This window comes from Oncorhynchus nerka, linkage group LG16 (assembly GCF_034236695.1).
Source record: "Oncorhynchus nerka isolate Pitt River linkage group LG16, Oner_Uvic_2.0, whole genome shotgun sequence".
In the NCBI taxonomy this organism is placed as follows: Eukaryota; Metazoa; Chordata; class Actinopteri; order Salmoniformes; family Salmonidae; genus Oncorhynchus; species Oncorhynchus nerka.
The window spans coordinates 33,068,025-33,086,291 of record NC_088411.1 but is presented as its reverse complement, the minus strand read 5'-3'; the positions used below and the strand labels follow the sequence as shown (position 1 = coordinate 33,086,291).

At 44.8% G+C, this 18,267-nt stretch overlaps 1 protein-coding gene across 1 annotated transcript in view; it reads left to right on the top strand.

The window, feature by feature from the left end:
• Nucleotides 1-18,267, top strand: part of LOC115116314 (exportin-5-like) — a 36,183-nt gene that overhangs the window by 15,735 nt on the left and 2,181 nt on the right. The window contains exons 18-32 of the mRNA XM_029644789.2: nt 5,343-5,432; nt 5,601-5,800; nt 7,628-7,724; nt 7,903-8,084; nt 11,055-11,155; nt 11,435-11,531; nt 11,998-12,134; nt 12,424-12,521; nt 12,789-12,835; nt 15,669-15,775; nt 16,644-16,703; nt 16,811-16,911; nt 17,137-17,244; nt 17,803-17,940; nt 18,029-18,196. Coding sequence (XP_029500649.1) covers nt 5,343-5,432; nt 5,601-5,800; nt 7,628-7,724; nt 7,903-8,084; nt 11,055-11,155; nt 11,435-11,531; nt 11,998-12,134; nt 12,424-12,521; nt 12,789-12,835; nt 15,669-15,775; nt 16,644-16,703; nt 16,811-16,911; nt 17,137-17,244; nt 17,803-17,940; nt 18,029-18,196 — 1,731 coding nt within the window. The remainder of the gene's footprint in view (nt 1-5,342; nt 5,433-5,600; nt 5,801-7,627; nt 7,725-7,902; nt 8,085-11,054; nt 11,156-11,434; nt 11,532-11,997; nt 12,135-12,423; nt 12,522-12,788; nt 12,836-15,668; nt 15,776-16,643; nt 16,704-16,810; nt 16,912-17,136; nt 17,245-17,802; nt 17,941-18,028; nt 18,197-18,267) is intronic.

The following is an 18,267-nucleotide window of genomic DNA, read 5'->3' as shown; positions in this document are numbered from 1 at the left end:
GAGTTAACATTGGTAGCAGAGGATGGCTAATAACTACAATGTGCCACCTCACTTCGACGAGAAGAGGTTGTACGAAAGTTGGGAAAATGAATCTGGACGCGGGTTACTAATCTGTTTGAACAAGGAGGACGGTATGGGAACTTTGATCAGAGAACTGGATTCTGTGTTTCTTAAAGAAGAGGAAGACTGTGCCTACGAGGTGTATTCAAACTTTGACAGTGTTACGAGAGATATTTCGGCTGCAATGACGGACTACATCATTGATTTCGAATAGAGGTACAATAGGATGTGCCAGTACGACATGGTTCTCCTGGATGCAGTGTTAGCTTTCTAGTTGCTAGATACTGTCTGTCTGGATGGTAGAGACATGGTTCTCCTGGATGCAGTGTGTTATCTTTCTAGTTGCTAGATACTACCTGTCTGGATGGTAGAGACATGGTTCTCCTGGATGCAGTGTGTTATCTTTCTAGTTGCTAGATACTGTCTGTCTGGATGGTAGAGACATGGTTCTCCTGGATGCAGTGTGTTATCTTTCAAGTTGCTAGATACTGTCTGTCTGGATGGTAGAGACATGGTTCTCCTGGATGCAGTATGTTATCTTTCTAGTTGCTAGATACTGTCTGTCTGGATGGTAGAGACATGGTTCTCCTGGATGCAGTGTGTTATCTTTCTAGTTGTTAGATACTGTCTGTCTGGATGGTAGAGACATGGTTCTCCTGGATGCAGTGTTAGCTTTCTAGTTGTTAGATACTGTCTGTCTGGATGGTAGAGACATGGTTCTCCTGGATGCAGTGTGTTATCTTTCAAGTTGTTAGATACTACCTGTCTGGATGGTAGAGACATGGTTCTCCTGGATGCAGTGTGTTATCTTTCAAGTTGTTAGATACTACCTGTCTGGATGGTAGAGACATGGTTCTCCTGGATGCAGTGTTAGCTTTCTAGTTGTTAGATACTACTACCTGTCTGGATGGTAGAGACATGGTTCTCCTGGATGCAGTGTGTTATCTTTCTAGTTGTTAGATACTACCTGTCTGGATGGTAGAGACATGGTTCTCCTGGATGCAGTGTTAGCTTTCTAGTTGTTAGATACTGTCTGTCTGGATGGTAGAGACATGGTTCTCCTGGATGCAGTGTTAGCTTTCAAGTTGCTAGATACTGTCTGTCTGGATGGTAGAGACATGGTTCTCCTGGATGCAGTGTGTTATCTTTCAAGTTGCTAGATACTGTCTGTCTGGATGGTAGAGACATGGTTCTCCTGGATGCAGTGTTAGCTTTCTAGTTGTTAGATACTACCTGTCTGGATGGTAGAGACATGGTTCTCCTGGATGCAGTGTGTTATCTTTCAAGTTGTTAGATACTGTCTGTCTGGATGGTAGAGACATGGTTCTCCTGGATGCAGTGTGTTATCTTTCAAGTTGCTAGATACTGTCTGTCTGGATGATAGAGACATGGTTCTCCTGGATGCAGTGTGTTATCTTTCTAGTTGTTAGATACTACCTGTCTGGATGGTAGAGACATGGTTCTCCTGGATGCAATGTGTTATCTTTCTAGTTGTTAGATACTGTCTGTCTGGATGGTAGAGACATGGCTCTCCTGGATGCAGTGTGTTATCTTTCAAGTTGTTAGATACTACTACCTGTCTGGATGGTAGAGACATGGTTCTCCTGGATGCAGTGTGTTGTCTTTCTAGTTGTTAGATACTACCTGTCTGGATGGTAGAGACATGGTTCTCCTGGATGCAGTGTGTTATCTTTCTAGTTGTTAGATACTGTCTGTCTGGATGGTAGAGACATGGTTCTCCTGGATGCAGTGTTAGCTTTCTAGTTGTTAGATACTACCTGTCTGTATGGTAGAGACATGGTTCTCCTGGATGCAGTGTGTTATCTTTCTAGTTGCTAGATACTGTCTGTCTGGATGGTAGAGACATGGTTCTCCTGGATGCAGTGTGTTATCTTTCTAGTTGTTAGATACTGTCTGTCTGGATGGTAGAGACATGGTTCTCCTGGATGCAGTATGTTATCTTTCTAGTTGTTAGATACTACTACCTGTCTGGATGGTAGAGACATGGTTCTCCTGGATGCAGTGTGTTATCTTTCTAGTTGCTAGATACTGTCTGTCTGGATGGTAGAGACATGGTTCTCCTGGATGCAGTGTGTTATCTTTCTAGTTGCTAGATACTGTCTGTCTGGATGGTAGAGACATGGTTCTCCTGGATGCAGTGTGTTATCTTTCTAGTTGCTAGATACTGTCTGTCTGGATGGTAGAGACATGGTTCTCCTGGATGCAGTGTGTTATCTTTCTAGTTGTTAGATACTGTCTGTCTGGATGGTAGAGACATGGTTCTCCTGGATGCAGTGTGTTATCTTTCTAGTTGTTAGATACTACTACCTGTCTGGATGGTAGAGACATGGTTCTCCTGGATGCAGTGTGTTATCTTTCTAGTTGCTAGATACTGTCTGTCTGGATGATAGTAGAGACATGGTTCTCCTGGATGCAGTGTGTTATCTTTCTAGTTGCTAGATACTGTCTGTCTGGATAGTAGGGAGAAACAGTTGGCTTTGACTGCTTGTACTGTGCTGACTTTTGAATCAATGATTTTGGCACAAAAAAATAATTTTGGGTGAACTGACGTCTGTCGTGCCAATAGCAGAAGGAATGCAAGTGAGTGACACAGCATATCACACTGAGCAGCAGAGAAAAATGCGCCAACAAGTCACGTTCTCAAGACAACCAGAAGAGGGCGCCATTTCCCGGCACAAATCCGCTGGACAAATATGGAAGGAGATCAAAAATGTGCTATTGGTCAGAGCACTTACCATTGGGTTAAAGACTGTCCTCATAACAATGAACAAGTTAAACTAAGAGAGGAGAATGTAAACACAGAGCAGTGTAACATTACACTGTTCTCAAACCAATCTGCTTCTGATACTGAGATTTTTATAGTTGAATCCTTAGGATCTGCTGTGAGTGATACTGCGTGTAAACGGGCAGTGTGTGGTGTAAAATGGCATGATGTCAGTGAACTAAATATGAAAGTATGGTCCCTGCAGATATCCCTTACTATTGAGCAAAGCTTCCCTTAAGAAGGCAGAGGCTGTGCTAGACATAAACAATGACAAGGCAGTGACGTTTAAACAACCAGTGACTCTTGAACTTACTACCTCAGTCCACTATTGTGTAAACATTTTGGACAAAGACATCACACAGAGTCCATGTAAAAATGAGATTCTGATGAACACAAAGCACCTTTCAGCACCACATGCAGCGAGAAAAGCCTTCACTGAAGCAGAGTGTTCAGAGAGAAGTCGCAGGGCTCTGCGTAAACAGCTACGACCCACCGATGAAGTACAAAACTGGAAACGGTGATACTACAAACGAGTTGACTGTCAAGAGTGGAAAGGACCGGGAGTTGTCATTGGCCAAGATGGCGTGGTGATATTTGTGAGACACGGAGGCACCGTTGTCAGGGTGCATCACTCAAGATTGAGGAAAGTAAATGATCAACAAGATAGAGGGGCTGTTGCTGAGAATCAGTCTCCTAATGAAAATGACAAAAAGGACACCGTAACAGACACAAACCTACCAGATGTTGCATCCAATGATATGGACACTGAAACTGACACAGGAAGTGGAGCAGACGCAACTATGTTGAGCGTTCAAATGAGGAAAACATTCAACAACAGACACGTGTTAAGAGAACCTGGTTGTTCCAGTCTGAAAACTGGACAAACTGTTAAATACATGGACAGAGAAAGTGGTATTCCACATACAGCAACCGTCATTGGACGAGCAGGAAAAGCCCAAGGAAAACACCAGAACTGGTCCAACTTGCAGTACTCTGAACCAGCTACACTTTCTGGTACAACAGGGTCAGCTGACCTGTCACTTGTAGATCATCTCAGAATTGAACCAGTGGAAAATTGAGTAAAACAGAACGACATTCAAATTGATGATGTACTTGAAACAAAGGATGTGTCATTTGACTCCGCTCAGCCAGATGAGCTCATTAATTGGAGGAAAAATGGAGTGTTTGAGGAAGTCAAAGACACTGGCCAAAAATGTGTCTCAACAAGGTGGGTGTGTACCCTTAAAGAATCCTTAACTAGAATAGTGCCTAAAGCACGTCTAGTGGCTAGAGTTTTAGAGGAGCTGGCTGCTAAACAACTCCCAAACGACTCGTCTAGTGGCTAGAGGTTTAGAGGAGCTGGCTGCTAAACAACTCCCAAACGACTCGTCTAGTGGCTAGAGGTTTAGAGGAGCTGGCTGCTAAACAACTCCCAAATGACTCATCTAGTGGCTAGAGGTTTAGAGGAGCTGGCTGCTAAACAACTCCCAAATGACTCACCGACATGGGCCTCAGAGTCACTCAGATTGCTGATGACAGTGATCTGCCAGAAAAAAATGGAAACTTCATTCCATAGACATCAAATCTGCATTTTTGCAGGGAACAGAGCTGTCAAGGGACATTCACATCCGACCTCCGCCTGAAGCTAAGAGTGAAGGAACACTGTGGAAACTAAAAAGGTGTGTGTATGGCCTGGCAGAGGCATCACTCTACTGGTACAACAAAGTCAAGGCAACAATGCTGAATACTGGTGGTAAAATGTCACAAGTGGATCCTGCAGTCTATTGGCTTGATCAAGACTTTGACTCAATTGAGGTCAAAGATAGGACAAATGTTATGGGTTGATAGACAGAGTAGACCTGATGTAATGTTTGATGGTTGCAACTTGGAATCTAACACAATACACGCCACTGTACAAACCATTCATGAGTGACTTTAAAGTTTCAGCATGTTGGAAAAGATAACTCTTTGAAACTAGTTGTCTTCAGTGATGCTTCGCTAGGGAACCTTACAGATGGAGGCACACAAGATTGACGTCTAATCGTGTTAATGGGTGAAGGAGGAAGATTCTCTCCTATCTGTCGGCAGTCAAAAAGGATCAGAAGGGTTGTCTGAGGCACACTTGCTGGAGAAACACTTGCTCTTGCGGATGGAATTGACAATGCAATCTTTCTTGCAACTCTGTTCTCAGAGCTTACCACTGGTGAGACAAAACGGCACATTCTACCTGTAGTTTGTGTCACTGACAACTACTCATTAGTTGATGCTGTGAAGTCAACCAAGTCTGTCACAGAGAAAAGACTTGGTCTTGAGATTAGCAGCATCAAGGAACTTATTCAAGCCTGCGCGGGAAGTCTTGTTGTTGATGGATCTGGAGTGGAATGGCTACCTTGTAGTGTGTTCATACAGTATAGTAAACTTAGTTCAACTGGAACCTTGTCGTTGTGTCATTTCAAGTTAACACAATCATCAATCTGATCTGTGATGTCACTTTCAGGCGCCACGGACGCGTGCGGTGAAGAACGTCAGAAGACACGCCTGCTCCTCCATCATCAAGATGTCTCGAGATTACCCATGGTTCATTCTGGTATGTTTCCGCAGTCACGTTTCTCCCAGTTCTAGACTGCTCATCCAGCACAGTGCAGCAGAAAGGAACCAATGCTTTAAATAGTCAACTGTGTTTCTTCACTATCTACTTAAATCTACTGCATCTTACAAGTGTGTTTTCATCATGTACATCTCTCTCTCTCTGCAGCCATGTTTTGACATACTGTATGATCAGGTGAAGAAGCTGTTCTCCAACGAGGCCCTGTTGACCCAGATGGAGAAGTGTGCTCTGATAGAGGCTCTGGTCCTCATCAGTAACCAGTTCAAAGACTACACCAAGCAGAAGGCCTTCCTGGAGGAGCTCATGGCCACCGTGGCTGCTCGCTGGACCTCCGACGAGATGAGGCAGTATGTACCCACACTGTACACACTGAACTGTGTATACACACACTCACTGCAGACACACTTTTATTTATTTTTATTTAACCGTTGTTTAACTAGGGAAGTCAGTTAACCTCTCTGGGATCGTTTGGGACACTAGCGTCTCACCTCGCCAACAGCCAGTGAAATTGCAGGGCGCCAAATTCAAAACAACAGAAAAAAAATTCTCAACCATACAAGTATTTTACACCATTTTAAAGATACACTTCTCATTAATCCAACCACAGTGTCCGATTTCAAAAGGTTTTTCGGCGAAAGCAGAACATATCATTATGTTAGGTCAGCAACTAGTCACAGAAAGCATTCAGCCATTTTCCAACCAAAGAGAGGTGTCACAAAAAGCAGAAATATAGATACATTTAATCACTAACCTTTGATGATCTTCATCAGATGACACTCCCAGGACTCAATGTTATACATGCATTGTGTGTTTTGTTCGATCAAGTTCATATTTATATCCAAAAACCTCAGTTTACATTGGTGCCATGTTCAGAAATGCCTCCAAAACATCCCGAGAAATTGCAGAGAGACACATCAAATAACATAAATACTCATCATAAACTTTGATGAAAGATACATGGTTTACATAGAATTAAAGATAAACTTGTTCTTAATGCAACCGCTGTGTCAGATTTCAAAAAAGCTTTACGGCAAAAGCACAATAATCTGAGAACAGCATTCAGCCACAAAAGCAAGCCATACAGTTACCTGCCAAATTGTGGAGTCAACAAAAGTCATAAATAACATTATAAATCTTCACTTACCTTTGCTGACCTCCGTTGTGTTCGCGCGTTTACTTCACTATTCTAAAGGCACAATGCCGAGCGCAAAATCCAGACGAAAAGTCGAGTTCCATTACAGTTTGTAGAAACATGTCAAACTATGTTTACAATCAATCCTTAGGGTATTTTTATAAATAAATCTTCAATAATATTCCAACCTGACAATAGCGTATTCATTACAGAGGAAAAAAGGAACGGAGCGTCTGCATGACCGCGCAGTAAACAACTGATTGGCCTCAGCCTAGTCCACTTGTTGAAACAGCTCTTATACGACACCCTTCCACAATAGAAGCCTCAAACAAATTTCTAAACACTGTTGACATCTGCTGGAAGCCTTGAGAAGTGCAATCTGGCCCCATAGACATAGCATATTGGATAGGCAATCACTTAAATGAAACTACAGACTTCCCACTTCCTGGTTGGATTTGTCTCAGGTTTTCGTCTGCTATATGAGTTCTGTTATACTCACAGACATCATTCAAACGGTTTTAGAAACGTCAGTGTTTTCTATCCAATACTACTAATAATTTGCATATATTAGCATCTTGGCCTGAGTAGCAGGCTTGTTTACTCTGGGCACCTTATTCATCCAAGCTACTCAATACTGCCCCCCAGTCACCAAGAAGTTAGACATTCTTATTTACAACGGCCTAGGAACAGGGGCAGAACGACAGATGTTTACCTTGTCAGCTCGGGGATTCCATCTAATAACCTTTCGGTTACTGGCCCAACTCTCTAACCACTAGGCTACCTACCTCCCACGTGTGTGTGTACTAGAGTTAAGAATGTAAGCTCACTCCATAGCTGGCATGAAATGTCAAGGATGGAGCCATCCAATTGGTAACCTTAGGAATGTTGTCAAGGAGTGTGGTCACGTGTGTTAGGAAGTGGTTTTCACTAAGCAAGCAACTTGATTTTTGTAACACGCGTAAACAACATGCGTACATACACATACACACGCTACACACACACACAATGTATAATATAAATGGTTGTCCTCTGTGTGTATCAGGGTACTGTTGGAACCTGCTCTGTTCCTTGCTTTCGTTGGTGCTGATCAGCTGATGGCTGAAGGCACAGACCACACAACAGGCATCAACAGGTCACGGGTAGGTAGGTGTGTGTGTGTGTGTGTGTGTGTGTGTTCGCGTGCATGCGTTCATGGCTAAGTGCCAAAACTTTCTATGTGATGTCAGGCATGCCAGTCCTGCCAAAACATCAACTACTGTATATTGAAAGTGTCCTATTCCCTGTTTCTCTCCCCCACCCTGCCCTCCTTCCCTCCAGTTGAGTTTCTGTGTATACACCATCCTGGGGGTGGTGAAGAGAGCGCGCTGGCCGGCTGACCAGGAGGAGGCTAAGGCGGGGGGCTTCGTGGCGGGCTACACCCCTTCTGGAGCCCCAATCTACAGAAACCCCTGTACCCCCCAGGTCCTGGCCCTGCTGCCCAACCTGCTCGCCCTCATCAGGTAAGGGGATGTGTAGAGGGGGGTGGGGGTGTTGGAGAGAAAGACAGCATGTGCATGTGTTTGGAATGATGATAATGTTTGATGATAGTGTTTGTGATGGTAATCAATCAACTGTATTTATAAAGCCCTTTTTACATCAGCAGATGTCACAATGTGATTTTACAGAAACCCAGACTAAAACCCCAAACAGCAAGCAATGTAGGTGTAGAAGCACAGTGGCTAGGAAAAACTCCCTAGAAACGCAGGAACCTAGGAAGAAACCTATAGAGGAATCAGGCTCTGAGGGGTGGCCCGTCCTTTTCTGGCTGTGTCGGGGGGCGATTTAAGGCCAGATTGTTCTTTAAGATGTTCAAACTTTCATAGATGACCAGCAGGGTCAAACAATAATCAGTGGTTGTAGGGGGTGCAGCAGGTCAGCACCTCAAGAGTAAATGTCAGTTAGCTTTTTTATAGCAGAGCATTGAGGTTGAGACAGCAAGTGGGAGGGAGGGAGAGCGAGAGGGTGGAAAACAGTAAGTCTGGGACAATGTAGCATGTCCGGCGAACAGGTGAACAGGGTTCCATAGCCGCAGGAAGCTGGAGCCTCAGCACTACCGGGTGGGACGGGGACAGCCAGGAGTCATCAGACCAGGTAGTCCTGAGGCATGGTCCTTAGGCTCACGGACTCTGGGAGGGAAGAGTGAGAGAGAGATGGGAGAATTAGAGGCTGGATACTTAAGTCACACAGGACACCAGATAAGACAGACTGATCTTAGCCCGCCGGCACGTAGACTGTTGCAGCATACAGTTGACGTCGGAAGTTTACATACACCTTAGCCAAATACATTTTAGAGTTTAAAAGTAAAATATTTGATTCCACTTCTTTATTTCTGAAACACAGACTTCCAGTGTAGTACATTTTAGGACTTCACCATGTTAAATCTAAATGTACGTGTGTCATCCATATAGCAGTGAAAGTTTTGTGTTTCTGAATGACAACACCAAGCAGAAGAGTATATACACTACTGGTCAAACGTTTTAGACAACCTTCTCAATCAAGGGTTTTCTTTATTTTGACTATTTCCTACATTGTAGAAGAAGAATTTAAATATCAAAACTATGAAATAAAACATGGAATCATGTAGTAACCAAAAAAGTGTTAAACAAATCAAAATACATTTTATATTTGAGATTCTTCAAATAGCCACCCTTTGCCTTGACAGCTTTGCACACTCTTGGCATTCTCTCAACCAGTTTCACCTGGAATGCTTTTCCAACAGTCTTGAAGCAGTTCCCAAATATGCTGAGCACTTTTTGGCTGCTTTTCCTTCACAATGCAGTCCAACTCATCCGAAACCATCACAATTTGGTTGAGGTCGGGGGATTGTGGAGGCCAGGTCATCTGATGCAGCACTCCACACTGTCCTTCTTGGTCAAATAGCCTTTATACTGCCTTGAGGTGTGTTGGGTCATTGTCCTGTGAAAACACACTAAGTCCCACTAAGCCCAAACCAGATGGGATGGCGTATCACTACAGAATGCTGTGGTAGCCATGCTGGTTAAGTGTGCCTTGACTTCTAAATAAATCACAGACAGTGTCACCGGCAAGCACCCCCACACCATAACAACACCTCCATGCTTTACGGTGGGAAATACACATACGCAGAGATCACCTGTAAACTCGCACGCGTCTCACAAAGACACGGTGGTTGGAACCAAAAATATCCCATTTGGACCAGACCAAAAGACTGATTTCCACCGGTCTGATGGCCATTGCTCGTGTTTCTTATCCCAAGCAAGTCTCTTCTTATTGGTGTCCTTTAGTAGTGGTTTCTTTGCAGCAATTCAACCATGAAGGCCTGATTCACGCAGCCTCTTCTGAACAGTTGATGTTGAGATGTCTGTTACTTGAACTCTGAAGCATTTTTTTGGGCTGAAAGCATAAACGTTTAGTTTCGAAATTATAGTTTCCGGATTTGACCATATTAATGACCAAAGGCTCGTATTTCTGTGTTTATTATATTATAATTAAGTCTATGATTTGATAGAGAAGTCTGACTGAGCGGTGGTAGGCAGCAGCAGGCTCATTCAAACTTTACTGCGTTTGCCTGCAGCTCTTAGCAATTCTTCAAGCCTATCAACTCCCGAGATTAGGCTGGCAATACTGAAGTGGCTATAAGAACATCCAATAGTCAAAGGTATATGAAATACAAATGGTATAGAGAGAAATAGTCGACACGTCATAATTCCTATAATAACTACAACCTATAACTTCTTTACTGGGAATATTGAAGAACTGGGAATATTGAACCATCAGCTTTCTTATGTTCTCAGGTTCTGAGCAAGGAACTTAAACGTTGCCATTTTTACATGGCACATATTGCACTTTTACTTTCTTCAGCACTCTGTTTTTGCCTTATTTAAACCAAATTGAACATGTTTCATTATTTATTTGAGACTAAATAGATTTATTTATATTAAGTTAAAATAAAAGTGTTTTTTCAGTATTGTTATAAAAATCATCTGATTTAATCGGTGTCGGCATTTTTTGGTCCTCCAGTAATCGGTATCGGCGTTGAAAAATCATAAACGGTTGACCTCTAATACCAGGGAGCTAATTTGTGAAAAATGTTTTTTTAGTTTTTAGAGGTGCAACTGCAGCTAGGGTTTTACGCAAGGTTAAATTGAGGTCCTCGTCAGGTGGTTGACTGATTTTTGTACTGCGACGTCCTTGGGTAGGTGGATGGAGTCTGGAAGGGCATCTAGGAATCTTTGGGTTGTCTGAGAATTTATAGCACAGCTTTTGATCGTCCTTGGTTGGGGTCTAAACAGATTGTTTGTTGCGATTTCAAACCTAATAACATTTCGATCCACAATATTTATTCCACGTGACAACTAGATCCAGGGTATGACTGTGGCAATAGGTAGGTCCAGAAACATGATGATAGTGTGTGTGTGATGATGATTAAGGATGATCGTGTCTCTCTGTAGAACCCACAACAATCTGTTCCTGCCGGAGAACATGTGTCGTCTGAGTGAGACGTTCTCCAGAGCCTACGAGGTGATTGAGGTGGAGAGGAAGGTGGTTCTAGGTAAGAGGAACCACACTGATTCACTGGTTCTGCACAGTACTGGTTTAGAAACTCTATACCACAAGTTGGTAACCTGTGGTGTTAACCTGTTATAATTTCACCCCCGAGGAATATACTACATAGCAGGATCAATGAGTTGCCAGCTAACTTGCCTGAATGTTCGAATTAAAAAAAAAATTTTTGCTTGAGATGGGCATTGCTAACTCATTGATTCTGTTTTTAGTATACACCTATGAAGGCTGATAAACCTCCATGATTATTGTGTGTCTTGACCTGTAGGCCTTACACAGCCAGTCCTGGACATCTATGACTCTCCAGTGTACAAGACTCATCTGGAGCGCATGCAGGGTTTCTTCTGTACCCTCTATGACAACTGGTGAGTTCCTCACTGTGGATAGTCTTCTGCTTTCTCTCCTTCTCCACACATGCACACTACTCCTACACAACCAACCCTCTCTCTTTTTCTCAGTTTTGACTAGATGGTGTACAGCTTATGTCGAAATTGACTTTTCGTATCATGTTAGGAGAATTAACTTATCAGGTTAGGAAAAGGGTTAGGATTAGCTAAAATGTCCCCCCAAAAAATCAACTTTTAACGTCAATTTCACTTAAGCTATATACTCTCTAGACATGACCCCAGAGACGGAAGAGGAAGTGATGCATCCCACTCCATTTTTTCTGGTTCAATGGAAGTCAATGAACTAATACGCTGCAATCGTATTGGTGTCTATGGGAGAGCCACCCCGTTAAGCAGACCGGAACTGATTATTTTTTCAATGGTAAACAACCTAAGTGAACCATCTTCATTTATCCACCATCTTTGATAACCCTCCTCTCTCTAGTTACCATATCCTGGGGAATGCAGGCCTATCATTGCATCAGGACTTCTACACCATCGAGGGATTGGCTGAACAGATTGTTGGTTCCGCCTTCATCTCCCTCGACAACGTGCCTGACCACAGACTCCGCCCCATGCTCCATATCCTTCTGTCCTATTGACCCATTAGGGCTACCAATCACATAGAAGCTCTTGACTAATTCAATCAATCTAAATTTTCTTCAGCCAAAAAAATGATGTCATTGCTCATGAACCAAGTATCCATCTTGTATGTTTTTGGGTGATCAAATTAAACCACATTTTCCCCCTATTGAACATAGAATGGAGTAGAACAAATGAAATCAAGCACAAACTGCGGCATAGTCATGGCCACTGATATTACATGTCCACTATCTAGTCAATCAATCTGCTCCTTAATGTGTGTGTGTACGGGTGTTCCTGAAGCAGCTGGTGCTGTCGTGTCCTCAGGAGTACTACGACAGTCTGCTCTGCCCACTACTGGGCCCTCTGTTCGCCTACATGCTTCAGGTCAGAGCTCACACTTCTCTCCTTGCTCCTGTGAAGCAATACACCTAAACACTCGCGTAACATAAAAGGTTCGCTGTGGTACAACTTCCAAATAAATAAACCGATCTCTGAGGTCGATCAAGAACTCAGAGCATGCTTATTTTGCATTATCAGGCTTTTTGATCGCTGCTGTCATAGTCACTAGAAATCAGTTACCATGGAGATGGTAATAATAGGTAATAACAGGATGTATCACATGACATTGTCTCTCTTTGTTTATTTGTCCAGAGACTCAACCTCAGGTGGCAGATCATCAACCAGCGGAGTACTGTCAGGTAAGATGAGTTAGACTCTTAATCCAGAACTTTATTATTTTATGTGAAATAATCTCCCGTCGACTCGGACAATGTTCTGGTCATCAAATCAAATTGATTTATATAGCCCTTCGTACATCAGCTGATATCTCAAAGTGCTGTACAGAAACCCAGCCTAAAACCCCAAACAGCAAGCAATGCAGGTGTAGAAGCACGGTGGCTAGGAAAAACTCCCTAGGAAGAAACCTAGAGAGGAACCAGGCTATGTGGGGTGGCCAGTCCTCTTCTGGCTGTGCCGGGTGGAGATTATAACAGAACATGGCCAAGATGTTCAAATGTTCATAAATGACCAGTATGGTCGAATAATAATAAGGCAGAACTGTTTAAACTGGAGCTGGTCTTCTATTTGACGAGGTTGAAGCACTTCTAACCCCATGTTGTGATCTCAGTAAGATATGACCGGAGTCCTAGCACTATACCTCTGGGCTACCTGGTCTGATGACTCCTGGCTGTCACAGTGCCCAGTCCACATGATCGTGCTGCTGCTCCTGCGGCTATAGAAGCCTGACCTGTTCACCAGACATGCTACCTTGTCCCAGACCTGCTGTTTCGATTCTCTCTGCCGCTCTCTCCATCGCACCTGCTGTCTAGACCTCAGCTATGAAAAGCCAACTGACATTAACTCCTGAGGTGCTGACTTGTTGCACCCTCTATAACCATTGTGTGATTGTTTGATCCTTCTGGTCATCTATCAGGTTAGGAGGAGTTGGGCCTGTTTTCTCATCAGTAACTAGGGTATGGGTAGGGCTGGGTATCACTAAATTGATCACTAACATTTTGAAGCTGAGCCATTTGCAATATGGAAATATTACTTGTGTCATGCACAAAGTAGATGTCCGAACCAACTTGCCAAAACTATAGTTTGTTAACAAGACATTTGTGGAGTGGTTGAAAAATGAGTTTTAATGACTACAGCCTAAGTGTATGTAAACTTCTGACTTTTAACTATACTTACGGTCGCTGTGGGGACGACGTCATCGATGCACTTTTTGATAAAGCCAGTGACTGATGTGGTGTACTCCTCAATCCCATCGGAGGAATCCCGGAACATATTCCAGTCTGTGCTAGTGAAACAGTCCTGTAGCTTAGCATCTGCTTCATCTGACCTTTTTTATTGATCTAGTCACTGGTGCTTCCTGCTTTTAAGCAGGAATTGGGAGAATAGAAATGGTCAGATTTGCCAAATGGAGTGCGAGGGAGAGCTTTGTATGCATCTGTGTGTGGAGTAAAGGTGGTTCAGAGTCCCCCCCCCCCCCATGGTTCCACATTTAACATGCTGATAGAAATTTGGTAAAACGGATTTGTTTCCCTGCGTTAAAGTCCCCGGCTATTAGGAGCGCCGCCAATGGGTGAATACAGCTCATTCAATGCTGTCTTTCTGACTTGTTTGGCTCATTCAGTCTTAGCGCCAGCTTCTCAGCTCATTCAATGCTGTCTTAGCGCCAACTTCTGACTGTGGCGGAATACAGCTCATTCAATGCTGTCTTAGCGCCAGACTCTGACTGTGTTGGTATGTCAACAGCTACGGAAAATACAGAGGAAAACTCTCTTGGCATAAAGATGTTACTGTTTTTAATGTCCCGTTGGTAGTTTAATCTTCCGCGTAGCTCGTCCATTTTATTCTCCAAAAATTGCACGTTTGCTGGCAGAATGGAGTGAAGTGGGGGTTTATTCAATCGCCTACGAATTCTCAGAAGGCAGCCCACCCTCTGGCCCCTTTTTCTCTGCCTCCTCTTCACGCAAATCATGGGGATCTGGGCCTGTTCCCCAGAAAGTAGTGTATCATTCGCGTCAGACTCGTTAAAGGAAAAAAGGATTCTGCTAGTCCGTGGTGAGTAACCGCAGTGCTGATGTCTAGAAGTTATTTTTGGTCATAAGAGACGGTAGCGGCAACATTATGTACAAAATAAGTAAAACAATAAGTTTCAAATAAATGAACAAAAAAACACAAGATGGGGACACGTGAAACATCTGCCTTCCTCTCCGGCGCCATCTTACATCCTATATTCATGGTCCACACACATCAACACAGTCCTGAAGAGGGCACGACAATGCCTCTTCCCCCTCAAAAACTTCAACATCTGCACCGTTGAGAGCATCTTGCCTGGATGCATCACCGCTTGGTATGGCAACTGCTTGTCATCCGACCGTAAGGTGCTTCAGAGGGTAGTGCGTACTGCCCAGTACATCACTGTGGCTGAGCTCCCTGCCATCCAGCACCTCAATACCAGGTAGTGTAAGAGGAAGGCCCTAAACAATTTCAAAGACTCCAGCCACCCAAGTCGTAGACTGTTCTCTCTGCTACAGTACAGCAAGCGGTACCGATGCATCAAGTCTGGAACCAACAGGACCTGAACAGCTTCTACTACCAAGCCTTAAGACAACTAAATAGTTAGTCTGGGTAGCTATTGGTTAACTATTTAACTATCTGCCTCATCACATACACTGCTGTTACTGTTTTATCTATCCTGTTGCCTAGTACATATAGGTAGGGACAACGTGACATCTCTACTTCATTGACCTCGTACCCCTTCACACCAACTCAGTACTTGTACCTTGTGTATGTAGCCAAGTTATCTTTACTCATTGTGTATTTATTCCTTGTTATTATTTTTCAATTTATTTTCCTCTGCATTGCTGAGAATAGCCTGTAAGTAAGCATTTCACTTCGTAAACAACACCTGTTGTTGTGACTAATAAAGTTACATTTGATGTGGTCACTTTGAATGCATGGGTTTCTTTCTATTTCTGTGCTGGTGGCGTGTTGACAATCTCCCTCCCTCTGTCTGTGTAGTCTGGAGGATGACGAGGACGAGGCGTGTGAGGAGAACCAAGTCACCCAGGAGATGCTGGAGGAACAGCTGGTTCGTCTGGTCACCAGAGAGGTTCTGGACCTGCTCAGTAAGTCCAGACTCTGGGACAAAGGACGGGAATGGGATGTAGGGAGCGACTAAGTACCACTTTATATGGAGTTGAGCATGTTTTTTTTGTCCAGAAGAAACCATCTTGTCCAGAAGAAACTGTTCATAGGAATTTAGTTCTGCTGCACATCCAGATTGAATAGGTTTGGGGTATGTGGGGTGGATTAGGTTTGGGGTATGTGGGGTGGATTAGGTTTGGGGTGGATTAGTTTGGGGTAGGATCAGGTTTGGGGGTGGATGTTGGGGTAGTGGGGGATTAGGTTTGGGGTGGGTTTGGGGTATGTGGGGAGGATTAGGTTTGGGGTATGTGGGGTGGATTAGGTTTGGGGTATGTGGGGTGGATTAGGTTTGGGGTATGTGGGGTGGATTAGGTTTGGGGTATGTGGGGTGGATTAGGTTTGGGGTATGTGGGGTGGATTAGGTTTGGGGTATGTGGGGATTAGGTTTGGATTAGGTTTGGGGTATGTGGGTTTGTGGATTAGGTTTGGGGTATGTGGGGGTGGATTAGGTTTGGGGTAGGATCAGGTTTGGGTTTGGGGTATGTGGGGAGGATTAGGTTTGGGGTATGTGGGGAGGATCAGGTTTGGGGTATGTGGGGGATGGATTAGGTTTGGGGTATGTGGGGGAGGATCAGGTTTGGGGTATTAGGTTTGGGGTATGTCAGGTTTGGTGGGGAGGATCAGGTTTGGGGTATGTGGGGAGGATTAGGTTTGGGGTATGTGGGGAGGATTAGGTTTGGGGTATGTGGGGAGGATCAGGTTTGGGGTATGTGGGGAGGATCAGGTTTGGGGTATGTGGGGTGGATTTCAGTGTGGCCATATTTCCTAACATTGATCCTTTCCCCTCAGCTCACGCCTGCATACTGAAAAAAGTTCCTGAGCCAGCAGGGAATAAGGAGGATGTGGATGGTAAGTGTTCCCTGATCCCTACTTATTTTCATGTTTTCAAGGGAAGAAAAGCATCACTCAGGGTCCACCCCCTCCTCATTGTATCTTTTATGTTCTATTGTGTGTAGAGGATGAGATGATGTCCACTGAGTCCCAGGCAGTCACAGCCTCTCCGGCCCAGCCAACAGGCGAAATGACTGAGCTGGGGAAGTGTCTACTCAAACATGAGGTTGGCACCACACACACACACACACACGCTTCTACAGCAGGGGTGTTCAACTCATTCCATGTAGGACCTAGTTTCTGCTGGTTTTTGCTCCTCCCTTGTACTTGATGAATGAGTAAAGGTCACTAATTAGTAAGGAACTCCCTTCACCTGGTTGAATGCGTTTGACACCCCTGATGTACAGCATCGACCCCTGGCAGTGTGACAGAACTCTCTCTTCCTCTGCAGGACATCTATATGACCTTGTTGACTATCTCATTCACCTCTCTGTCCTGGAAGGACACCAGCAACTGTCACCGCACTGCCTCCATGGTGTGCTGGACCCTGCTGCGACAGGTAGGCTTCTACCCTGCTGCGACAGGTAGGCTGTTACCCTGCAGCGACAGGTAGGCTGCTACCCTGCAGCGACAGGTAGGCTGCTACCCTGCAGCGACAGGTAGGCTGCTACCCTGCAGCGACAGGTAGGCTGTTACCCTGCAGCGACAGGTAGGCTGTTACCCTGCAGCGACAGGTAGGCTGCTACCCTGCAGCGACAGGTAGGCTGCTACCCTGCAGCGACAGGTAGGCTGCTACCCTGCAGCGACAGGTAGGCTGTTACCCTGCAGCGACAGGTAGGCTGTTACCCTGCAGCGACAGGTAGGCTGTTACCCTGCAGCGACAGGTAGGCTGTTACCCTGCAGCGACAGGTAGGCTGTTACCCTGCAGCGACAGGTAGGCTGTTACCCTGCAGCGACAGGTAGGCTGCTACCCTGCAGCGACAGGTAGGCTGTTACCCTGCCGCGACAGGTAGGCTGCTACCCTGCCGCGACAGGTAGGCTGCTACCCTGCCGCGACAGGTAGGCTGCTACCCTGCCGCGAAATCTTCTCTCTCTCTGACTCTTTTATTCTGTTCAGGTCGTAGGGGGGAACCTTCTACCAGAGGCGGTCACATGGTTCTATGCCAGTGTTCTGAAAGGACTGCAGATGCACGGGCAGCACGAGGTCTGTAACTCAGCCCTCACACAACTGGCCCTGATTATATATGACAACCTGGTGAGTAACACACTCACTTGCTCACACACTCCCTCCCTTCATCTTTCTTCTTCTTCCTAACTCTACCTTTCCTCCCTCCCTGGGTCAGCGGCCACGATACATGGAGCTAAGGAGTGTGATGACTCAGATCCCCAGCATCAATCTGGAGGCTCTGGACCAGTATGACCAGCGGCTGCTGGAGCCCAGCTCTGCCCAGAAGGTGGGAGAGAAGAAGAGGAAGGACCAGTTCAAGAAGCTCATTGCCGGCACTGTGGGGGTAATACCACCTCCCACCACAAGATGGGGGTGTTCTTCCACTTTTATGTTTTTCTGCAGAGAAGAACTAGA